The sequence below is a fragment of the Capra hircus genome, chromosome 14 (genome assembly GCF_001704415.2).
Source record: "Capra hircus breed San Clemente chromosome 14, ASM170441v1, whole genome shotgun sequence".
In the NCBI taxonomy this organism is placed as follows: domain Eukaryota; kingdom Metazoa; phylum Chordata; class Mammalia; order Artiodactyla; family Bovidae; genus Capra; species Capra hircus.
This window is the reverse complement of record NC_030821.1, coordinates 90,978,612-91,004,637: the sequence shown is the minus strand read 5'-3', so window position 1 is coordinate 91,004,637 and position 26,026 is coordinate 90,978,612. Positions and strand designations below refer to the sequence as shown.

The window sequence follows — 26,026 nt, the reverse complement described above, 5'->3', positions numbered from 1 at the left end:
CGGGCATCTCAGTAATGGAATTGTTCAAATAACCTATTTTCAAGGGAAGAATTGTGATTAGTGTGAAGGGTAGTGTGAAATTTCTATATTCTGTGATGGACAGGAAGCAATTTATAACTGCCACATTACTGCTCTGGCTTGTAGACACTTGAGCAAGTATTTCTCCAGCTAATGATTTATCACACCTCAAGTGGCTGGGTTAGAAAGCCAATGGGACCACTGGGGCGCCATCTTGACATTTTGCGCAGCAAGATCTTTGCAATGGCACTGGGGTGGCCTTCAGACGACACAGCCTCTGCCATGTTTGTGTCACTTCTGGACCATAAGCAAGGGGAAGGAGACTTTAGAGTATATCTTCACTGTGATGAATATCAATCAAGCACTTGCATAATTGATTTAATTTACTGTTCTTGAAAAATATGTCATCATTATAATTCTGAAATCTACATGCTAGGATGCTATTAAGCTGTCTAATGGCCACAGCAGTAAAGTCGTAGTATTATTAATTATGTTATAGTCTAGCCAGTCACAGCTAACTGTGGGTTATCTGCCAAGTATAGTCTCACCTCATGGTGGAGAACAGTTAGGACCAGTTATCTTTGATTTTATTCTGCCATGTGCAGGAATGCAACAAAATACCTGGCAGCTGGAATTACGTTTGCTTTTGGTCCACCAAGGAGCTTTTCAGAATCAGTACACTGTCCATGTTAAAAGTATTTGCAACAGGCATGAGTGATTTTTTCCTTTCATGCTGAATTCTGACTCCATCACAAGGAAACACAAAAGAGACTTGAGCGTAAAGTCTCATTAAAGTTCCGTATTTGATGTAGTGGTATGGTGACTAAAATAGATCAAGGTTATAGGCCCTCCAAACCCTACTTACACCCAAGGATAGGCAGTGACAATGTCAACTTCAAAAGTGAAGGTGAAGTCACTTAGTCGTGTCCGACTCTTTGTGACCCCATGGACTGTAGCCTACCAGCTCCTCCATCCATGGAATTTTCCAGGCAAGAATACTGGAGTGGGTTGCCATTTCCTGCTCCAGGGGATCTTCCCAACCCAGGGATCGAACCTGGGTCTCCTGCATTGCAGGCAGACAGTTTACTATCTGAGCCACCTGGGAAGCCCAAAGTTGTCACCAAAATGTATTCCTCAATTTTTACCCTGTATAAGACAAAGAAGTAGAAAATTCTACATAAGTAAATCCTGTTTATGTGTTTTTAGCATCTCAATACCTCTAATACACCAATTTAAAGTTTTAAAAGTGCTTTTTTTCTCTCTCATTAACTTACTTTATCCTTTGAACAATTTCATAAGATAACAAGCACAGACAGGATTAGCTCCATTTTTTTAGTTGAAGACACAATCTCACATAGATCTCTTGGCTTGTGAGAAACAGTGTTGGGCATAAAACTTCTCATCTTCCCTATTTTCTCTATGCCAACTAACTTTCCTTTGAGAAAAATAGAAATATGTGTAACCATCTACCATTCTTTGTAAAGGATATCATCATTTTCATTTTGGAAGGTACTTGTGATTTGCATAAGTTTTTTAGAATCTACTTGGCAGGACAGATAAGACTCTTTTCTAAAAGAAGGAAGTTTACACAGTGGAAAACATGTCCTCAGACATCGGTCACACTCACTTAGTGAACTCTCACTGTGTGCCTGTATACTGGGCTCACAGCATGCAAGCCACAGGTCTCCTTCTGCCGGTTCCTGGGGGGTGAGTGGCTGAGATGGGTGAGCAATGATAATGGAACTTGACTAGGACCAGGAAAGTGGACAAAGGGACAGTCTCCTCACTCACGTCAGGGCGGGCAGGCATAGGAGTGAAGTGCAGGGCTGTTTCCTAGGGGAGGGGTCTGTGAGAGGAATTTGGAGGTGAACAGACTTATCCAGGATGAGATAAATCCAGTGTTCTAGGGAAAGGGACTCTCACATGGGAATTCCTGTATTTATGAACTCTCCTCTTTTCTAGCTTCACTAATTTCCCCGCACTCCTCCTCACTTTTCTAGACTAAGAATAGTCAAATATTCATGCGAGTCTCCAGACGAACCCAAATGCCCATGAGTTGTCCCTACACTCTTGTTTCTATTTTAGTTTGTGGTCTGTGATCGTCTCCCTTTGCCTGTAATCTGAAGTTGCTGGCAATTACTGGTCCCTTGGAAGACTTACGGTGGTGAATGGTGCTATCTGATTGTACTGCTGGGGCACTTCCCTCTTGATTGGAGACAGCAAATATTCAGTATTACTTGCGAGAAATTTTAAATTAAAATGAAATGTGCCAATAGCATGAAAGAGACAAGTTGCAGAGTATTTTTCCGTTTTTCTTCATGAAATTGGATTCCTTCTAATCTTTGACACTCTACATGAATTGAATACTTTTTTCAGGATCAGCACTTGCTTTTCTTTAGAAAAGCAAACATTCCTTCTAAAGGTATTAATTGATGTCAAAAGGTAGCCCTTGGAACTGCATAATGAAAATGCAGTGGAAAATTACATTTGATGGAGCGCTGACGCTAAGAGACTTATTTATATTGCTCTTGTTTGTGATTTCTTCCAATCTAGCCCAACTTTTATCTCTTTCTCTTTTCTAAATTGGAAAAGGGAACCAATTTCAGGAGGTTTCAAGACAGCTGCTCACATGCACTACAACTCAAACGCCTTCACGTCATTCCATGGTTATTTAGTGGGCTCAAAGCGTTTATATTTTTCCCAACGTACTGCTATAATACATGGTTAGTTTGATTTCATAGCAATAAATTCCATATTTTCTATTTGCCTTTGTGCCCATATTTTAGGTTGGTGCCATTTATTTCACTGCAAAGCTCAGTTTCCTGGCATCATACCATAAAAATATGTGATTTTATGGCAGGTTCTTTATTGTTTGTTGTCAGCAAGATTGCCCAGGAGAGTTATTTGGCACAGCTCTATTAGAAAACAAAGTTAGCCTTTCTACCTTTTCAGGATGTACACTAGGGGTTTGGGCTTATTGGAAAGCCCAAATGATGAAAGCCCAAAGGATGAAAGTATATATGGCTTTATAAATACATGATTCAAATCCTTTATCTTATGCGTGTTTTGAATAAACCAATGCAGAAAACATGATTAATCAGACAGATACAATGCTTTTAAAAGTATATTTCAAATGGGTTGCACTACACTACTTTTGTTAAATTCAGAGAAAATATGATTAGCAAAACTCGTGATGCAGAAGCCACATCCTTCTCTCTACCCCGCAGAATTAAATCATACTAACTTCCCAACTTTAAAAACAAACAGAGCTTCATGAATGATAACATGGGAAAAATAAACTATGAGGTTGTGATTAATATCATTTCTGGTGTTTGAAAATATTATAGGAAAGTTATGTTTTTAGTGGTTTAAGAAATGTATGATATCTACTATATAAAATATCTAAGCTATTAAGTTTGCTTATTATGTTGTTTTTGACAAATACTTTAAAAAAATCTTCTTTCAATTGGAAGTATTAAATACAAGAGAAATGACAGTGTTACTTGTACATGTCCATCAGTTCAGTTCAGTTGAGTCGCTCAGTTGTGTCTGACTCTTTGCGACCCCATGGACTGCAGCATGTCAGGCCTCCCTGTCCATCACCAACTCCCGGAGCACACCCAAACCCATGTCCATTGAGTCGGTGATGCCATCTAACCATCTCATTCTCTGCTGTCCCCTTCTCTTCCCGCCTTCAATCTTTTCAAACATCAGGGTCTTTTCAAATGAGTCAGCTCTTCGCATCAGGTGGCCAAAGTATTGGAGTTTCAGCTTCAACATCAAAATACTTTTTATAACACTTTGGTGTTGTGATTTGATAAGAATATTTTTGAATACTGTCAAGTTTTTTGAGATAAAGCCTGCTGCACTATAGACCACATTAACAACATCAGCTAGATTTTCCACTAGGTGGCAATGAAACAAGAGGGACACACGGAAAAAAGAGCTGCTTACAGAGAAGAAGCCATGATGGGCAAAGGTGCTAAGGATAGCTAGAGTAAAACCTAAATGATGGCCAAACTTGCTTTCAATGGAAAATTGAAAATATGAAAATTTTTACTGGTCTCAGCTATGCCCAGACTGTTGCCACTGAAAATAATCAGTGTTATTAGTATTTCTATTTTTCTTAAAATGTATACAGGCTAAGAACATACAAAAATCTTTGTCGTGTCTTCTGGGTGGCTAGAAGGCAAGATATTAATTCAATGACATTTTTTACTTCCCTTCATGTCAATCTCTGTGTGGTTAGTTTCTTAGGTTACAACATGGTTTCCATAGAATCCTGATCTTTCAAAGATATATAAAACTAAGTCTATGACTAAGTCTATGTAGTGCAAACCTCTCAGTTTATACAGAAAGGACTTGAAACCCAGACAGGGGAAGGGGCTTTCCCTAAGCTGTAATCAAACCAGAAGGCAAATACTACCAATTCTTTCTTCATTTTTAAAATCAATATCTATGTGTATATTTAATATTCAACAACTACTTATTAAACATCTGCTAAGTTATAGACAGAAATTGAAGCTACAGTGGTGCTTGTACTCATCCTAGGGAGAGGAGACAGAGATAGGTGAGTAAATGAGTACATTTATATTATTACCAGGTAGCCATAAATGGTATGGAGAAAAAAGAAGAAAATTGGACTGCTTGGAGAGAGGACCTCCTTGAGGGAAAAAAAACCTATTTAGTAGGAACCTGAAGGAGTTGGGGGAGTGAGCATATATATGTGGTCTAGGGGAGGAGGATTTCAAGGAGAGGGAATGAGTTAAAAACCTGGTGTTGGTGTTGTCCACTGTGTCTGAAGCAAGCCTGGATACCAGCATGTCTGGGATGAGATGGAGAGAAGCCGGCCCTGAGGCTGGAGAGGGACCAGACATGAGCGTGGGGAGCAGGTCAACACGCCGGCTTTTAGGCCTCGTGTGAGGTGGAGAGCTGGCAGATGATTTTGAATAGATAAGAAACCTGTTTTCTTCTTTTTAAAGCATCTCTTTGGCTGAATTTTGACAATGTATTGTAGGGGGAGAAAAAGACAGGGCATTTAGGGGCTTCTTAGGAGAAGACCCTTTTTTTGAAGTACAGTTGATTTGCAATATCGCATTAGTTTCAAGGGCGCAGTATAACGAGTCGGTCTTTTTTGAGATAGTCTTTTTTCGAGATAGTCTTTTTTCCTCTATAGGTTATTAGGAGATGTTGGATGTAATTCCCTGTGCTGTACAGTAAATCCTTGTTGCTTATCTGCTTTATGTATAGTAGCTTGTGGGCTTCCCTGATAGCTCAGTTGGTAAAGAATCCACCCACAATACAAGAGACCCCGGTTTGATTCCTGGGTTGGGGAGATTCGCTGGAGAAGGGATAGGCTACTCACTCCAGTATTCTGGCCTGGAGAATTCTATGGACTGTATAGTCCATGGAGTTGCAAAGAGTCGAACACGACTGAGCAACTTTCACTTTCACTTGTATTATTTTTTAGATTCCACATAAAAGTTATATTTGTCTTTCTCTGTCTGACTTACTTCTAAAACCATAACATTCTGTAGGCCCATCCACGCTGATGCAAATGCAATATTTCATTCTTTTTTGTGGCTAATATTCTATTGTGTGTGTGTGTGTGTACCACATCTTAAGCCAATTGTCTGTTGATGGGCACTTGAATTGTTTCCACATCTTGGCTATTGTAAAAAGTGCTGCTAGGAACATTGGCTTTACATTTTTTCTGGGTATATACCATAGAGTAGGATTGCTGGATCATATGGTAGGTCTATTTTTGCTTTTTCAAAGGAAACTCCGTACTGTTTTCCTTAGTGATTGAGCCACTTTACATTCCTACCAACAAGGTAGGAGAATTCTCTTTTCCACACACCCTTTCCAGCATATATTACTTGTAGACTTTTTGGTTGGTGATGGTCATTCCGACCAGTGTGAAGTGATATCTAATTGTAGTTTTGATTTGCATTTCCCTAATAATTAGTGGCATTGAGTGTCTTTTCCTGTGCCTGTTGGCCATCTGTGTGTTTTCTTTGGAAAAATGTCAGAAGACCTAAGTAGACCAACTCATTTTTTGATTGGATTGCTTGTTTTTTCCATATTGAGTTACATGAACTGTTTGTATACTTTGGATATTAATCTCTTGTAAGTTGCAGTTTTTGCCAATGTTCTTTCCCAATTTCTAGTTTGTCTTTTCATTTTATGTTGGTGGTTTTCTTTCTGTGCAAAGGCTTGTAAGTTTGATTAGGTCCCATTTGTTTTCTTTTGTCTTGGGAGACTGATCTAAGAAAATATTGCTATGATTTTTGTCAAAGAATATTTTGCTTATTTTCTCTTCTAGAGGTGTTATGGTTTCAGGTATTATATTTAGGTCTTTAAACTATCTTAAGTTTTTTTGTATATGGTATGAGGGAATATTCTAATTTCATTGATGCTCATGTGGCTGTCCAACTTTCCCAGCACTGCTTGTTGAAAATACTGTGCTTTTTCCACTGCATTCTTACATTCTTTGTTGTGGATTAATTGCTTATTGACTGGTTTATTTCTAGGCTCACTAATCTGTTACACTGAGCTATGTGTTTGCCTTTGTGCCAGTACAACACTGTTTTTATTACTGTAGCTTTGTAATATAGTCTGAAGTCTGGATGGGTTATATCTCCAACTTCGTTCTATTTTCTCAAGATTGACTTAGCAATTCTGTGTCTTTTATGGTTTCGTATAAATTTTAGGATTATTTGTTTTAGTTCCATGAACAATGTCATGGGTATTTTGATAGGGATTGCATTAAACCTGTGGATTGCTTTGGGTAGTATGGCTATTTTAACAATATTAATTCTTCCAATCCAAGAGCTTGGGATATCTTTCCATTTCTTTGTATCACCTTCAATTTCCTTATCAGTGTTTTATAATTTTAAGAGTATAGCTCTTTCACCTTCTTGGTTTAAGTTTATTCTTAGGTATTTTTTCTTTTGATGCAATTTTAAACAGAATTTTTTACTTCCTCTTTTAGACATTTCATTGTTAATGTAAAAAACAAAAGATTTCTGTATATTAATCTTATATCCTGTTATCTTGCTGAATTCATTTCTTAACTCTAATAGATTTTGTGTAGAGACTTTAGGGTTCTCTATGCAGAGTATCATGTCCTCTGCAACTAGTGACAGTTTTACTTTTTCCTTTCCTAATCAGATACTTTTTATTTCTTTTTCTAGTCTGATTGCTGTGGCTAGGGCTTCCAGTAATACGTTGAATAGAAGTCATGAGAGTGGTCATCCTTGACCTGAATTCAATAGGAAGGCTTTCAACTTTTAGCTTTTGAGTATTGTGTTGGCTGTGAGCTTGTCATAAATGGCTTTTATTATGTTGAGATATGTTCCTTCTGTACCAAATTTGAAACACATTTTTTTCATGAATGGATGCTTAATTTTGTCAAATGCTTTTTCTGCTTCTATTGAGATGATTGTGTTATTTTTATCCTTTGTTTTGTTAATGTAGCGCATTGCATTGATTGATTTGTGTATGTTGACCCATCCTTGTGACCCTAGAATGAATCCAACTTGATCATGGTGCATGATTCTTTTTATGTATTGTTGGACTTGATTTTTTAATATTTTGTTGAGGAAAACAAAATACTTTGTTTTTGTATATATATTCATCAAAAAATGGCCTGTAATTTCCTTTTTTGGTAGCATCTTTGTCTGATTTTGTATCAGGGTGATGGTGGCCTCAGAGAATGAGTTTGGGAGTGCTCTCTCCTCTTCAATTTCTTGGAACAGTTTGAGAAGGTATAAGTTCTTCTTTGTATGTTTGGTAGAGTTCCCCAGTGAAGCCATCTGGTCTTAGATTTTTGTTTGCTTGGAGTATTTTATTATTATAGAGTCTATTTCACTTCTAGTGATATATCTGTTCCAATGATCTCTTTCTTCTTGACCTAGTCTTGTCAGGCTTTATGTTTTTAGAACTTGTCCATTTTTTCTAGGTTCAATTTATTGATAATAACTGTTCATAGAATACTCTTACAACTTTTAGGATCTCTGTGTTATTGGTTGTTATGTCTCCTTTTTCATTTCTTTTTTGTTTAATTATATCTTCTCTCTTTTCTTCATGAGGCTGGTTAGAGATTTATCAATTTTGTTTATTAAGAGGAGCTGTTAAGAGACTACTACAATAGTTCTGGCAGGGATGGTCTGGGGTTAGAACAAGCCTGTAGTGATGGAGGTGTTGCAAAGTGATCAGATCCTGATATAATACTTTTGGAGTAAAGCAAATGAAATTTTATGTGTAAGAGAGAAAGAGTCATGCACGATTCCAATATTTTTTTGTGTAATTGGAAGCATAGAGTCTCCATTTATTGAGACATAAAAAACCGTGGGGGAAGAGCAGGTATCAGTGAGAATATCAGGTGTTGATTTGGAATATCTAAGTTTGATAAGGAGATTGATACCTTAGTGAAGATCCTGAGCAGGTAGTTAGATATGTTCTGGAGTTCAAGAGATAGGTCCAGCTGGGAATAGAACTCTGGGGGCTGTAAGTATATATGTACTTAAAGCCATGGACCAAATGAGAGTTGAGTGTAATGCTGCCACTGCTGCTAAGTCACTTCAGTCGTGTCCGACTCTGTGTGACCCCATAGATGGCAACCCACCAGGCTCCCTCGTCCCTGGGATTCTCCAGGCAAGAACACTGGAGTGGGTTGCCGTTTCCTTCTCCAATGCATGAAAGTGAAAAGTGAAAGGGAAGTTGTTTAGTCATCCCTGACTCTTAGAGACCCCATGGACTGCAGCTTACCAGGCTCCTCTGTCCATGGATTTTCCAGGCAAGAGTACTAGAGTGGGGTGCCATTGCCTTCTCCAGCTGAGTGTAATAGAGAGACTCTAAAGTTTAGGCCCCAAACGACCAACATTTAGAATTTACTGAGGTGAGGATGATTCTGTCAAAGAGACCAATACGAGCAGCCCATGGTGGAGGGGAGAGCCAGGATATTGTGGTACTTGGAAAGCTGGTGGAAAATAGTATTCCAGGGAGAATGGAAAGGTCAACTCACTCAAATGCTGTAGATGGGACAAATAAGATGAGGACTTAGAGTTAACCACTGGATTTAGAAACCAATCGAACTGATCTTGAGAAAAGATCCACTGGAGTATTGGGAGTGAAAGCCCAGTCAGAAAGGGTTAAAGAGAGAATGGAAGGGAGAGGAACTGGAAGCAATGAACACAGACCACTCTTTTGAGCTCTGTATGAAGTGGGGAAGGAAACAAGATGGTAGCTGAAGGGGCATGTGGCGCGAGAGGAGGATACGCAGGACACCTCACTAGAACTCAGAGTGCAGCTCCTCTTGTTACTCTGCTTCGGTAATCGCCTTAGGGCTCAAAGGACCAGCATTTATTACCACATCATCTCCCTCAAATGCCCTTCTAAATTAAGGCCACCTTCCCTCATCTCATCCCTACAGCAAAAAACTTTGGTGACAATCCCCTAATTATCTACTCAATAATATTCAAATCATTTTCCTTAGAATTCAAGGGGGAAAAATTCTTTGCTACAGCGAGTCTGTCCCTTCTCTCTGCATAACTTTCCTTGTGCCTAGTTATTGTCACCTCCTTCACCTTCCTGATCTCTGCGTAGGAAAGCCTTACATGCCCTTTAGGTCCCTACTCAAGTATTCCAGATTATATGACCCCCCCTTGTTGATGGCCTTAGCCAGAAATATATCTTTCTCATTTCTACTACCATTGTATTTATTGCCAAAGCGTTTTTCAGCTTAGTTAGTGTCCTATAGACTAAATGTTTTTGTGTCTTCCATAGTGAAGAATGTGAAGCAGATGAATGAGTTATATGAAGATATGTTGAGTTAAAAATGAGCAAATGTAAAACATATTTAACCGCATTCCAGCACTATGTCTGGAACTGCATGGCCTAGCCTACATAGACTTGGGGGATTTTCGATTTTGTGGCAACTCAGAGCCTCCTGCTCAGTTGCCATGAAGCTTCATCTAGAGGAGTTCCTTTATGATGGTAGAAACCAACATTTCTTCATAAACTAAAAAGAAGCATGAAGTCTGTGAATTCAAGTAATTTTTCTAAACCTTTTTTGTACTGTCTAGACAAAAATGTTAATGAAATATATCTCATGTTTAAGAATTTATCTTTGAAGAGCTAGTTTTTAGGCATTGTGTATAAAATTCAATAATTCAGTTTGCAAAAGAAATTAAGCCTTGTTCCATTCTCTTTAATATTGAGCTAAGTCCTATAGTTTGTCATTAGAATTCTCTTTCAGGAGGAAAAGATAGTTGTCTGCTATTAGTTTTTGTTTAATTTTTATGAAAGGCTTAAGTACTTTATTAATATTTATTGATAGCCTAGCAAAATAAGTAAAAATCTCTAGCCCTAGTAAGAATTAAGAGTTGGGGCCAAAATTCCATGTTTTAATGTGTTGTCCTCTGGACCCTATTCTTGCTTAGGGGATTGAATTATACCTTTTATGGAAAAGAATTGGGTAATGACGAATTTGGGCAGATGTAAGATAGCTTACACTCACACAACTGTTTTTCTTGAAACAATGCAGAAGTATTTTATGTTGAGAAAGATAGGTTGGCCTAGGGCACTTTATGTTCCGCTTAACAGATTAAAATAAAATAAAATTAAATTAAAATAAAAAGCATTTTATTTTTCTCTTTTAGAATTTTTTCTCAACTGTCACATACTGTAATTCCATTGTGGAAAGGAAAATATCTGTGGTTTCTCTAGAATATTTCCTTAGTGCTTGGCTTCTACTGAGACTAAATTAAAATATTTTTCACACATATTTCGTCCATGGGTATTCAAAGAGAAGAATGATTGCAGGTTTGAAAATGAGATGTGTGGAAATCAACATTTTAGATGTATAATGAAAGTGACTTTTACCAGGAAACTCTGCCAACTGCCTTCAAAATAATTAACATGGAAATTGGAATTAATATTGCATGCCCCCAAACAGTTATTGTATAGTGCGTAGGTGGTGGTTATGTGGAAGCAGAGATGTGTTCAGAAACCTCTGACCTGAGTGGCACTCTGTCACAACCCGCCTGTATTCACAGATGAATTCCATCTCATTCCCTTTTATCCTGCATCACAACTGTCCCAGGCATACTTACACAGGTGTACCCATTTATCCAGAGAGGACTACACTTCTGAGAAAATAGCTTAATAAACTATTTTGCATTTGCAATAAGTAACTTAAATGAACTATCAATACAAAGGATATAGGTTTCCTGGTTAGTCATATAATTAAACTTTTTCAAGGTGTTTAAGGTACAAATTATTTTTGAGAATCAAAATATCACATGCATACAATGAATGCCAGTTTGGTATCAATTTCTGAAGGACTTAGTGAATAACATTGTGTGAGTGGTCTCTTCTATTTTGAGAGTTAGGAATGGGGAGACACCTTTTCTTATTTTGGTAAAATACTTATCTGGTCATTAAGGAAGAAAAATCACGTTTACTATATGTCATATTTTGTCATACACATGAATATGTAACTGCATTTAGAAGCAGCTGCTAATTTGAGGAGCAACAGCAGAAATTTTGTTTCCGGATATATTCCTATAAGAAGCATGCAGATAGGGATTTCTTTTTTGTCTTACGGAAATTTCTTAGTCTAGTTCTGAAGTTTTCTAGTACATGTTGGAAACAAATTTATGTAGTTTTTATTTCTAGATCTGTCTTTTCTATTCATCTTTAATACAAATGTTCAATCACCAAGTGCTAGGGTTACCTGCTTGAAAAATCATACTTCATTCTGGAGATAGGATGTATTCTCCCAGGAGGCTGACCTTATTTTCAAGTCAGGCACATTTGGAACCCCAGTTCTGACATTTACTAGCTATGTGACCTGTGGCAAATGATTTAACCTCTCTGAGCCCCTTTTCCCATACATGACTGGCCTCTAAGAGCTGTTGGAGGTGGTCCTCGTGTTTAGCAATCATTAAGGGAAAGGCTGGTCCATTCCTTCTTTTATCTTCCTTTTAAAACTTCCACTGCAGTTTAGAACAGAACCAAAATAAAATCCCTCCCAAGCAAACAAGACTAATCTGATTAAAAAGAAAGTGTTTGATTAAAGTGATTCCCTTAGCTGCAAGACACTGTGTGGTTTGGAAAGCAGTTCCTTTGTAGGATGTCAATATGCTATTGAAAATAATTCACATCAAGAATACACAACTGTGTATGCTGATCTGTCATCATTTTCATACAATTCGTAGATACCTTTCCATCTCCAAATATGTCTTTTAGCTTTCTTTTCATCCCAATTAATTCATTTTCCTAGTTGTCCATCTTTTCTGGAGAAAAGGCAGGGGAGGGTTGAGGGAAACAAGAAAAACAGGAAGAGGAGAACTCCAGGGCAATTAGAATCCTGTGAGAAGGGGCATCAGTGTGGGAACATCAAAGCTTCATGTCTTATTTTCACCCCTTTATAAAATGAAAGGCCTCCTTTTGTTTAACTTTTCCTTCCTCTGTGGGCAGAAGGAAAGGAGTTCATCTTTCATTCTTTTCAAACTTGATCTTTCGTCTAGTAACCTCAACTCTGGAAGCTTTTGTAACAATGGGAAAATGCATCTAACAATTCTAGATCCAGTACATTGAGTCCTTTTGGCAAGAGGGATGGAGGGCAAATCACTACTGGATGAGAGAAAAGAGATTACTTTACCTTATATTACTTTACATTTAGACGTATTATGTTTAGCTCTGGGACCTGCTCACTTTCTTAGACATCTGCATAATGCCAGGAGAATCAGCTGATCCAGAAATACAGATCTGATTGGAAATGTCTGGTGAGGAACTTCCTCAGTGAGGAGGGGCCAGAGTAGTACCTAGTGGCAGGCTTCCCTTGGCTACACCAATTTTTTCTCTTATACCTTCTCGCTTGAGGCTTTCAGATTCAGACCTGGCCATTCTTCCATTTTTCTATTTCTTTCCTGTCCTACTTTTCTCTCTCCCTTAGCACCTGCTAAAATGTAAGAAGCTGTCAGGACACACCTGACTTGTAGTTGTCTAGGAATTTTATCTCTCTTCAACAAATGAAAAAGTATTATGCAAAGTTCAAGTATTTTTTATTTTCTTGTTTTTTCTCTGAGTCTTAGATTTCTCTCATTCCTTCCACTTCTAGATCTTATTTGCATTTTAGGCAGAGACACCCCATGGCCAATATCTATCATGTATATTCTCCCAAGGACCAATTTCCCTTTTTCTATTTCATTCCTGGTGCCACCTCTTTGCTGTCTGTTTCTAATCTTTTCCTGAGTGAAATCTTATTGAATATGTTCAGTAGGCCTCGGTTCTCATCCAGACTCTGACATTTATTAGCTTGTGCCTACAACAGTTACCTCTTCTCCCTGAGACTCATTTTAATAGAATCTACCTCTTGAAGGCTGTGTGGGAACAGAAATAGGAAGTAAATATCCCTGGTGGGTTTCCTGCCTAGGGCTCTGCTGGAGCAATGCAAAGCTAAGTCATTTACATCCAATGACAGGAGAAATGTGGGAAGGATTTCCAGCCCATTCCTCCTGGAAAAACTGTATTCAAGGAACGAGAGTCCTAGTCCGCTGAGATGAATTGATGACCTGACTCAACAGTTGGACCGCATTTACCATCGCATCTCCCTTTTAAATGACCCACTTCTGTTCTCCAAAGAGACCTAACTAACTGGCTGCTGTCTTTCTCCAGTTTGAACTTCAGTGGATGCTGATCCATTGTGACCCCCTGCGACCCCGGAGAGAAACTTGTCATGAGCTGCCAGCCAGGATCACGGTGAGTCCCTAGACTATCTGCAAAGGCCACTTGCAGCCAGCTTACCTCTCTACACCGCCGCAAACTCTCCCCGTCCTCACTGTTTGTCTAAAAGAGTCCAGGCTTTTGCTGCACAGACCAGATATTGAAGAAGCGCGGGTCCCACCCACAGTCTGGCGGGTAGAAACCACTTGCGCGGGGGAGGGGGGCGACGGAAGGGGTATGGATCCAGCTTGGGTGGCTTACGATCCTCCCCAGCCCCCGGACCCCTCACCCTCCAGCCTCTCTCCAGGAAAATGCCGGTCACTGCTCAAGCCCTCGGTGGCACACAGGCCACCTGAGAAGACTCTGGGGACCGTGAGAGGTCCCTAGGGGCGGGTGGGGCGGAGGCGGGGAAAGGGTTAAGGGGGACTGTTGTCATTCTATCCGTCCTCTGGCCCGCCAGCTCTCCTCCAATCCCCGGGACCCTCTCGGGGCCGTTCATAAACGGGAGGAACTCACGCCTCCTGGGCCGGCGCCCCCTCGCATCCCCGGCTCCCGGGGGCGCTCTTGGCGGGGACTAGCGCCACTGCGCGCTGCGGGCATGGCCTGGGCGGCGTCGGGCCGCAGGGCCCTCGGGCTGCGACTGCTGCTGTCGGGGCTCTGCTTGTGCTCGGCTCAAGTAAGTTGTGCGCGGGTTTAGGGGGCCGCCTTCTCACTGTCTCCCCCCTCTTTTCTTTCCTCCAGACCATCGACCAGGTAAGCCGGGGGCGAGAAGCGCTGGCGTGTTCCAAGTGCGCTCAGGGCGAGGCGGGGGTGCAGTCGTCTGGGGAAGCGCGCGGAGATGCGGAGCATCCCGCGGGCCGCGCGGCTCGGTGCATCCTCGGGCCACGCACCTGCAGCGAGCAAGGTGGGAGGCGGGGGCCCGAGGGGACACCCCGAGGGTCCGAGGACGGGCGCCCCCTTACCGACCGGGCCCCACACTGCAGGCTCGGGCCGCGGAAGCCCGAGGAGGCTGGAGGCCGGGGCTTTAATTTTCAGCCGTGCTTCCCTCCGCACTCCGTCCCCTCCCCGCCCCTGGTCCTGGGCGGCCCAGCCCGGGGGAGGCGCGATCCCAGGCAACCTCGCATCCCGCCTGCGTGGACTCGGCGGCCCGGGCTCACCTCGGAATTTCGGCAGCACCGGGCAGAGGCGGGCGGGGTAGGCGGCGGCGCCGTTTGAGGTTTCACTTACAAAGACCCCATTGTAACCTGTCTGGTCACCGGGAGTTTAGAAAAACCAAGGTTTCCTTGATGAAAGAAGCCTTTTTTTTTTTTTTTTCCTTCCATTCAGAAGAGAAAAAACCTAAAATTCCCACATTTCCTAAAACGCGTCCAAACTTTCAGAGGCCAGCCTTTCATCGAGCGCCATCAAAGCGGAGCTATTTGCAACCGATAAAAGGGGTCACGCTCTGGGGTCGGCCTGAAATTTGGCGTCTTTCTGAAATGAGGTGCACAGACCTCCTTCAAGAGGAGGATCTGAAGAGGTCGGGCCCTCGCTGAGTTTCTCGGCCTCGCCTGTCTCCCCCTAAGAGGGCCCCCTAGTTTTCTTCTGAACGCAGACAGATCTACAAAACCATCCTGGAGTTGATCTGGTGTGGCTCGCCTCGGTTCTGAGCTGCCTCACTTCATCCAAAAGGCTGACCTGCATTTCCTGATTAAATTCAGGAATTCAGTGACCACCATCTTCATGATCCAACCCCATGAGTAAGAGGCCCCCTCTTCCCCACAAGCCCCGTTGGGTTGAAAGCTCTGTAGACGGGAGGATCCCACTCTGGGGGCCCAGATTCTGCTCTCACCTCACTGTCCGCCTCGTTCAGAACCTCGAGAACGGGAAGCAACCGCATTTCCTTGGAAGTCTGGTCTCAGCGTGTTATGCTGGGCTTGAACCCGGTCTCCATGGGCACTGACTTTGCACGGGGGCGGCGGGCTTGGGCCCACCTCTTCGTCCTTGTTTCCCGTGCTCCCCTAACCCGCGTGTGCTCTTTTGTCAGAGGGGCCCCCCAGGTGAGCAGGGTCCTCCGGGGCCGCCAGGTCCCCCTGGAGTCCCGGGCATCGACGGCATCGACGTAAGTGTCCACCTCCAGCCCCTGCCCCTCTCCCAGCGGCCCGGGTGGGGTTTTCGAGAGAGCCCGTAAGCCCTCTACCCAGAGGTGGGATGGGACGTGTGTGAGGGCTGGGAGTGGGGCCCAGACGCCTGGGGACTGAGGAGGGAGGCAGTCCTGCGTCCCGTGGCCCGGGCGGGTGATCACAGCCCCGCACCATCTGTCTTGTCCCTGTCCCGGAGGGGCCCCAGCACCCTCCACTCACCCACTGCCCTGCTTTCCCTCCTGCCTTCTAGGGTGATCGCGGTCCGAAGGGTCCCCCGGGCCCCCCTGTAAGTACATCAGCGCCTTGGCTCTCCACTTCCTTCCTTCCAATGTGGTCTGCAGACCACACAGCATCCGATGAGGCTCAACTTTGCCCCATTTTCTCTTCCTTTTCTCCCCCCTCCTCGCCCCCTCCCTGCCCAGGGTCCCCCTGGAGAGCCGGGGAAACCAGGAGCTCCAGGCAAGCCTGGCACACCGGGTGCCGACGTGAGTAGTGGGTGCTGGGGGCATGAAGCCAGGCCCAGTGTGTGTGTGTGTGTGTGTGTGTGTGTGTGTGTGTGTGTGTGTGCACGCGCGCGTGTCTGTGTGTGAGAGAGAGAAGAGTGCAGCGTGCAGGCGGTTGTGGTCCAAGCTAAGGCGAGACTGGCTCTGATCGTGGCGGTGCCCGCGGGCTGGGCGCTGAGACGCGGTTTCTGCGAGAGGGTCTGCGGAGCGTGGAGGGGCCCCGAGGAGCACGGCACTGGCCTGTGCTCCTCTCTGCTCTGCGAGCAGCGGTGGATACCCGTTTCTGCCTGTCAGCGGCTGCTCACCACTCACCCCATTGCGGGGGTGCTGGGGCTTCGCTCTTGTTCTTTCCCCGGCACCCCCTAAGTGAGTTTAGGGAAAGGGCCTGCAGGCAGGGGAGGGACAGAGTCCCCCTAAACCCCTAGGAGGAGACCAGAGAAAGAGGCTGGGGGAGAGCCTGCCCGGGAGGAGTGTGGGGGGGGGGGGCTGGTCCTACACCACATGCGCACCCACGGGTGATTCATGTCACTGGATGGCAAAAACGCTGCAGTATTGTAATTAGCCTCCAATTAAAATTAAAAAAAATCAAGAGAAATCCAGCTCAGAAGACTTGGACTTGACGGTTTCTAAAATGTAAGTAAAACAAACAAAAAAACAAACCTAGCTCTCTATCTTTCCTCCGGGGTTTCCTTGGTTCGCAGTCACTGACAGAAACAAGCTGACCAGGGTTGCTTGAAGCCTGGGAACCAGCTGCCTCTCCCCAACATACCCAGTCACACACCTGCCTCTCCCCATGGGAGGCAAGCTCAGATGCTGAGCTGTGTGGTAAACCCGACGCTAGTCAACATTTCTTCAGGGAAAAGGACTTCAGGGCTCTCATCTCTTCTCTCCCTACATTGGACTGTTGAGAGTTTACTGAGGGCCACTCCTTGACTTTCCGGCTGGGATAAAGTAAAGTGATATCTGGACCTTTGCTCTCAGAAAATAGACAGTGCTGGGTTCCTCAAGTTATCCTTCAAGTTACCAGCTTATATGATTTCCCCAAACTAAAGACTTTTCTAAGTCAAAGCCCTTGAAAACCTATGATTATAGATTCTGAGAACTTTTGGCTAGAATTTAAGACAGAGTCTTCATTTTGAGAAAAAGAAAAATAGCTAGATGTTAGTGATTATTAAGATGTGCTTTCTTTATCAAGATTAGTATAATGGGGATATTTGTCTATGCTAGGGACTAAACAGCAACAGCAACAACAATTCATTGTTTTAGGAGACTGACTTTGTTTTATACCTAAAAGACCCTAGTTTGAACTTCCTATGTAGGAAAAGTGGCAGTGCATGAGGTCACTAGGGACTAACATTTGGACAACGCAAACTGAATATCAGCCTAATATTTGTTTAATATGAACAGAAATTATATAACTTGTTTGCTATCAAACATCTCTTTGAAACACAGTGAATTACTTGGAACTGTCACATCCAAATGAAAAAGTCTGATGAATGCAGATAAACCAGTAGGTTAGATTTATTTCTGCATTCCTTTCAACCTTGGACCTTGTTTTATGTGAAAAGAAAATGGATGATTAAATGACTATATTATTATTAATTTCTGTCATGGTTGAAACATAAATGAACGACCTGAAGTCTTGTCTTACAACTGAGTTGCATAATTTCAGACAAAGGACTAGACTTGTCTGTGTCTGGGTTTCATGGTGCTTTTGTAGTAGGCTCAACAAATTATTCTTCCTCTAGTACCATAAATTCATAAAGGCAATGCCTGGTTTTACTTTATAAAGTAATTTCCACACTTAAACAGAAATAGGATAAAAAAGAAAATTCTTCAAAATCTTTAGAAGTACAATGTAACTAATAATTGCAAGTACTTTTTTTTTTTGTCTATAACTGCAGTATCATAGCATAGATTTCCATTTCCAAATAAGATTTCCAAAGTTAAAAGGTGTAAAATAGTAAGGCTTCTTACATCATAGAACTTTGACTCTGTAAGATCCTCAGGGAGAAACTGATGAGGGCATTGAATCAATTTTCTGGAATGGCAGAGAAAAGCAACAGAAAAAGAAAAAGAGAAAGGAAGGAGAGAAAAAAGTAAGAAGTTCATGCATGTGGCAGTATTTTAGACATTTAGAGCTAAGCAAAAAATTAACTATACTGATTTGCATTTGTGTAGAAGTTTTTTTAAAGTGCAGTCACAAACATGCTGTATTTTTTTGGTAATGTTAACAAATGGTCAATCAGATGGTTTGTTTGGAAGAATCTGAAAAGAATATGGTTTAAAGGTTATTATCCTGAATTAAGTGGATTTTTGACAGAAAAGGTAAATGAGTCATGGCAGCTAGTCTTGTAGGATTATGGCTTGGGTCTCCTGAACTGAGTGGTGGAATGCTGGAAGGAAATTAATAGTGAGGGCTGCTTGCTTTGCCAAGCAGCAGTGGGAAATTTCAGAATACAGTGGGCTTTAATTTTATCCCATATAGAACCTTATCTTCATAAACATTCATATGAAAGCAATTCTTTCTGCCACTGGCAATATATTCCTCTGTCATTTCTTTGACAGATAATAATGATTGCAAATTGGATTTTTATGCATATGTTTGTAAATGGAAGTTGTGAGAGACTTATATACATATATATAAAACTCTTCTTTTCTTTAGTTTAACTTGATTCTTTTCCCTTACAGACACAGAACATTAAAGAAATCCAAGCTTGGTTGCAAGCTCTGTACTCAAAGGGCAACTGTGCTGTTATCATTAATAACTTATACTCTTATAGGCACTTATGCTGTGGCATGCTTAGTGAGCTCTAAGAGCTCTAAAAGAGTATTTTTTTCATTCTTATAGCATCTAAGATACAGAAAAGAGGAATTAGAATTAAGTACATGAATTATAGTTATGTTATGCTATGTTTTATAGGAGAGAGATTAGAACATCCTCTGAATGTATACAACTATTATCTGTGATGTTATATGATTAGGATAATGAGTAATAAAGAAATTATTCTGAAAGGCACTGTAAGGGGAAATAGTTAGGCATCAGAGAAATGTGAGGGGGCTGTGAAGCACAGTGCCTGTGGTTAATACCCAGATTTTTTGCTTGTTTTTTTTTTTTTGCTGAATCTCTTCTGAATGAGATTTTAACCTCCCAGAGAGCAGGAAATGTTACTTCATTAGCTTCTAGGATAATCTGACTACATAATAATGATAAGAATAATAAAAGCTAACATTTACTTAGCATCTGCTGTTCCAGGCACTGTTGTAAACACTCTGTGTACAATATCCCAGTGAACCTTCAAAGTTGCCATGTGAGGTAGATATTAACATTATACCTGTTTTGCGGATTAGGAAACAGGCTCCATGCAGTTGAGTAACTTGCCTGCAGTGGCCTAATACTAAGTGGCAGAGCTGGCATTTGAACTAAAAATAAAGATGATGTGGAGCGACAGGTGTGAAATCCCTCCACCCAGTAGGCTAGCCCAAATCTTCTGTTCAGTAGCCTTTTGTAATCTTCTGCGTGTGTTAGATGCTCGGGCAGTGTGCTCAGATTGTAATGGACGTGGAGTCCTGTCCTCACAGAGCCTATGCTTTAATGCATGGCTGTGTCACAACAGAGTTCACTAGATCGGATGCCAGAATACATTTTCATTAACTCACAGCCTCCTTGTGATTAGATGTGGTTTACTATGTCTTACAGAAGACAGTTGAGACAAGAAGTATCTGGAAGCAGCCTCCAGGTTATCCAGCCACTCTGCTTCCTTATTATGCAGCTGAAGTTCTGCCCTCCAACTTTGCCAGTGGTTTTAGCCCCTGATTAAAGGTGGTTAGTTGGCAGTGTGTGTGGGAACTGACCAGGACGGGTCTTGGAGGGTATATGTGTGAAGTGGGCATTGGAAGTCCCTTTAGTCAGACCTGCCCTGAGGTTTATAAAACCCTTGTGCCCTATGTGTTTACAGAGAGCTCCTGGGGTATGGTTTATTTGCTCACATACAGAAGCCAGTGTTCCATTACCACAGGTGCTCAGCAACTAAGATCTTAAGGCCTGTTCCCAAGTTAGAGCACTGTAATTATACTAGAGAGACTGAAAAGCAAAGTCTGTCAAAAATCCTTCCACGTGTGTTTAGTAGCTTTCTTCTTTGGTAAATTTCCAATAATTAATATTGTCAGCTCACTCTTTTCTCCTTCCTTTGATTCAGTCTTTGGAGTTATGAAGGAAATTAATTGATGCAGAGAAATGTAAAAATGGTGGCTGGTGAAATAGTTTTCTATATAAGTTACATGAATGCATTTTATTAATATTTATGCAGTCTGACAGATTAAATATGCACTTTGGTGATTCATTATTAATTCAGACTTTCATATTTTCAAGGAACTCCTTGATTAATATCATTTTAATTTTTTTCAAAATCTTGCTAATAGATTTTACAAGTTATTTATATATGCATGTGTATATGTGTATGTGCATAAAGTATGTATATATCTACATATATAGGTACATATAATTGTATTTTGTAGGGTATAATTTCAATATTGTATTATAAATGACAGCATCTAAAGTAAAGGAAAAACTAAAAAGATAAAAATGTGTCTTCATCCAATGTGGAATTTCAGAGGTACATGTAGTGTTATCATGGTTTGATATCTATTTCATATTATTTTATATTATATTTAAATTATATTATTTTATATTAGGATGATGATAAAATAAGTACTGGTGGGGAAAGCAACAATGGTTGGAAGTGATGCTTGAATAACTACTTTAGCATTACATGTGATGTTATAAATGTGTTTTACAGTAATGGACTTAGAGTCTACATACTGAATGGCACACATGAAAATGTGTATTTAATTATAGCTGTTTCACTAAAGGAGATAACCTAGAAACATGCTCTCAAATGATTCAACTTTAAAAGTTAATGTTTTCCATAAGCAGTTGTCATTGCTAGGAGGTAACTGAGGGGCTTTAGTGGGCTAAAAGGCGACAATGAGATTGATTAGTTTTAATCACTATTGAAGGAACATTTTAACTCTTAAGATGTTATTTGAGAGCTACAGAGACATACATATATAAAACATTTTGCTTTATAAATGAAATCAAGAGATACATAACATGGCTAAGTGGCAAAGCCAAGTCCTGTTGTCCCATTCAGTTCAGTTCAGTTCAGTCGCTCAGCTGTGTCCAACTCTTTGGGACCCCATGGACTTTAGCACGTCAGGCTTCCCTGTCCATCACCAACTCCCGGAGTTTACTCAAACTCATGTCCATTGTGTTGGTGACACTATCCAACCATCTCATCCTCTGTCGTCCCCTTCTCCTCCTGCCTTCAATCTTTCCCAGCACCAGGGTCTTTTCAAATGAGCCAGCTCTTTGCATCTTCGCATCGGGTGGCCAAAGTATTGGAGTTGTACCATTAGACTTACCTATTAAAACATTGTAATTATTACTTCCCATTTTTTCAAAGCAGAGACAAAAATACTAAATTATTGAATCCTGTGATAAACAGTGCATTTAGTGGGAAGTTATGAACAGGGTACAATTTATTAACAGAAAGTAACTATAACAGTCAGATGTCATGTCAAACATTACCTTTGAGTAGGAATATAGAAAGGTTTTTCTTTATAAAGACTTGCACCATACATAGGTAAACTATCCTGCATGTAATTAATAAATAAAATGGAATTATCCACTTAGTGGCTTGCCTAAGGATGTTGTATTAGTTCTAATATCATCTTGCTTGGTTAGGGATTAACAGGTCCTGATGGATCTCCCGGCTCTGTTGGACCAAGAGGACAAAAAGTAAGTTAGCCACCTGGTACTAATTGCTGGTATCAATTAAATGCTGAAGCATAATTTTATTGTAGTGTTTCCAAATCAATTAACAGATTAGTTGTGAAGTGGCTGAAATACACTTGTTCAACCAAAATCATGTTTTATAACAGTTGAACTAAATTGCATTCAAACACTAAGATGGAGTGTTTTAATGATTTTAATATTTATGCAGTTTGCATACTTACTTACTCATGCTAAGAAAGCTAAGTAAAATGGAGCTATTTTTATTTTTAGGGAGAACCTGGTGTGCCAGGACCTCGTGGATTTCCAGTAAGTAAATGTGAAGTGATTTATAGTCTGTCTTTAGGTGAAATTCTGCCACTGTGAAAATTTTCAATTTAGTTTTCTACATAATATACATCACTAAGAGATTATGGCTTTTCTGCTATGATAAGCATTCTGACTATGAGGAGAAAATTTCAGAGCAATCTGAATGTATGGTGCAAAATACATACATCTGTTTGCAGGTGGCATTTACCAATGGAAATAACCCTCTCTTTGTTCCCATTGACTTTCCCTGGTGGCTGAGATGGTAAAGCGTCTGTCTGTAATGCGGGAGACCTCGGTTCAATCCTTGGGTCGGGAAGTTCCCTGGAGAAGGAAAAGGCAACCCACTCCAGTACTCTTGCCTAGAAAATCCCATGGACAGAGGAGCCTGGTGTCCATGGGGTAGCAAAGAGTCGGACACAACTGAGCGACTTTACTTTTCACTTTGTTCCCATTGATGGAAACTGTTTCTCACGTAACAGCAGCAAATCTAAGTATTTGGTGTTTAGACCTCGGCATCACACCAGTTTCTTCACAACTGGTTTTATGTCTAATGAAATACCAGCCATGTTATCACCCACCTGCTTCCCTGGCGAGTCTTTTTCCACGTTGCATAATCCACCAGACTTGTGTTATTTCTAGTCAGAGGAGAACTGGATTCTCAGGCTGCCATTTTTTTCCCTATTTGTTCCTCATTCCTTTTTTGCTCTTGCTATTAATCTGTGTTTTTCCTCCTTGTTTTCTATTTGCACTGTTTCCTTTGCCATATTTCATCTTTTGCATTATAGGCCTGTTTTCAGAGGTGAATAGTTTGCTGGCTTCCTTCCCACATTTTTAACTCAGAGCTCAACATCTTATAGAGATGCCTTTTCAAAAATTCATCAAATCTCTAGGTCTCTTGATAACGAAATAACTTATTGATTACTTTGGTATCTTCAAGCATAACATTTATTTTCCATATTGATCCACATATTATAATGTTCAAATAGAAGTAATTTTTCAAAGAATGCCTTGAAAACTCCCCATTTACCATTGAAACATATTACTCATGTGAAATTCATGCTTGCTTGTTGTGGCTGCCTAAATAATTAGAAATAATAGCATCATTATCAGAGGATGTGATTCCCCTGGATGCTTCATATATGGATGGATATTTTAGAAAATATCTATCTTAGATATTTCTATCTAGAAAATACGAAGTCTGGAAGTACAAGCTGTCAGGAATATGGTGTCAGGGACAGCTGTGCATAAGAGGGATTCAAGCGCACAGAGGAGAGAGAGTGACGAGGAGGCCCAAGGCTGGGAGACTGCGCCCTGAAGGCAGCGGTGCTCAGTTTTATTAAGTTCAACCAGCACAGAGTTAGAGCTCGTTGTGTGCTAGGCCCTGTGCTTGGAATTGAGGCTTGGAGGCTGCATAAGGCATCGTTTCAATCCCTGGTTACACGCAGTTTGATGTTGCTCAAGAGATAGTAAATGTAAGGGAGTGGGAGACAGAATGATTGGTTTTAAAATAAAATTCAGCATAAATGAGGATCCCACTGGAGGTCATTTCAGGAGTGACACCGTTTTGTTTTCCATTTCTACTGGATTTGGTGTCTGGATGCATAGCCTTACCTGTCAAGGGGTATGTTCCTAAACACTTTGGTTCTCCCCTTCCTCTCTGTGCTAAATGTTTGGGCAATTTCCAAATATCATATTATAAATTTTAAAGCCATATTGTCTTACTTTTAATGTCAGTTTCTTATAAAACACGACAAATGATATCATTTATATGTGGAAGCTAAAGTATGCTGCAAGTGAACTTCTTTACAAAACAGAAATAGACTCACAGGCATAGAAAACAAGCTTGTGGTTACAAAAGAGGAAAGGAAGGGAGGGATAAATTAGGAATTTGAGATTAACAAATAGAAACTACCACATATAAAACAGATAAACAACAAGGACCTACGGTATAGCACATGTTCACTATTTTGTAATAAACTGTAGTGGGAAAGAACGTGAAAAAGTCCAGTTGTGGTGTGCCTCTTTGTGAGGAATGGTAAATTCTCCTGACAGCAAGCATGGATGACCTCTTTACTTGCTGTGCTAAGTCACTTCAGTCATGTCTGACTCTGTGCGATGCTATGGACTATTAAAGTCTGCTAGGCTCCTCTGTCCATGGGTTCTTCAGGCAAGAATACTGGAGTGGGTTTTCTATACTTTGCTTTTCTTTAAAAAAAAAAAAGTTTGAAAAAAATACTACCGGCTAGCTTAGACATCAAAAGAACATTTGAGGAGCTGAAGCAAGCTTCTTCATTTAGAAGTGGAGCTGAGTTTGCTTTCTTTACCAAGTCCGTTCTTTTTCAATGGGCATCTTATGTTTATTTAGTGATAGACTTGGTAGTTTATTTTTGAACTGAGTTAGTTCTGTATTTACAGAAGTAACTTCGGTATTTACTTCTGTAACTGCTGTATTTACACGAAGTATGGGTCCTGTATCGTAACAACTTTTATTTTAACCTTTTAGGGCCGTGGTATTCCTGGACCTCCTGTGAGTGTCGTCTCTTGGTTTGTTTTGCGTAGTCTATAAGAACAGCCTCTTTCTCAGATCCCAACCTTAGTCTCCAGTCAGCACTCTACCAGTGGTGTTGACAGTGGCCTCCCTTAGGGATCTTAGGTGGCTACTATGACAGCACCCCTATTCTACTAAAAGTGTTTTATTAATTTAAGAAATTTCTGTTAATTTAATAAATTTCCATTTTAAGTAATTACTCTTCAGTCAGATGAGTTGTCTCATTGGAAGCCAAAGGTAGCACAGATACATCATTCTGAGTCAATTGTTTATCGTATTTGATATCACTTTTCATAAATTGTGAAAATGTCATAAATCACCATGTCCCTCTAATTTGTTGACTTCAGGGTCCTCCTGGGGGAGCAGGACTCCCTGGAGAGCTTGGCCGTGTTGGACCGATTGTGAGTACCAGACACACAAACACAGCACGTTGGTAGATGTTTGCTGACTTAATAGGAGATGTTACTGGGGATGGCTGCCCTATGTGTGTTTCCCCCTGCAAATCCAAGACATGGCAGATAAGTTTAATTCCAGTTTATAATGCTGATGAGGACCAGGGTAATAATGCTATCTCATTTTTGTAGAGAGATTTTAATTTTTTCCCCCAAAGTTCTCAGCTGAACTTTTTCTTCCCAACTTCTAGAATTAGTGATTAAGCCAAGAAGTGTCGCCTTCATTTTACAGACTCAGCTGGGATTGGGGTCCAGTGTCTTTTGTATGAATTTCTCTGTATGAAATGAGTGTATAGTCTAAAACCATTCCCACGTGCCTTTATGTTAGCATCGTAAAATCATAATTGAACCGACAGAATTTTAGTCAACAGAGAGCTGAACTGCATGGGAGAAATTGATGTTAATATTCAATAAATATTCCAAAAACTTGAAGTAGTGATGTTATCTGAAGAATCAATAATAGTAAATCCATTGAAAGGGGGAGCCACATATATATACCTATCTAGCTTCTCTGTAGGTGCTGCTGTTTGGCAAATTTATTTACT

At 40.9% G+C, this 26,026-nt stretch overlaps 1 protein-coding gene across 1 annotated transcript in view; it reads left to right on the top strand.

Moving 5' to 3' along the window:
• The window catches only part of COL9A1 (collagen type IX alpha 1 chain), an 88,517-nt gene that overhangs the window by 9,686 nt on the left and 52,805 nt on the right, over positions 1–26,026 (top strand). The window contains 8 exon segments of the mRNA XM_018058815.1: positions 13,705–13,804; positions 15,774–15,853; positions 16,126–16,161; positions 16,298–16,360; positions 22,125–22,178; positions 22,446–22,481; positions 24,985–25,008; positions 25,377–25,430. Of these exon segments, the coding sequence (XP_017914304.1) occupies positions 13,705–13,804; positions 15,774–15,853; positions 16,126–16,161; positions 16,298–16,360; positions 22,125–22,178; positions 22,446–22,481; positions 24,985–25,008; positions 25,377–25,430 (447 nt within the window).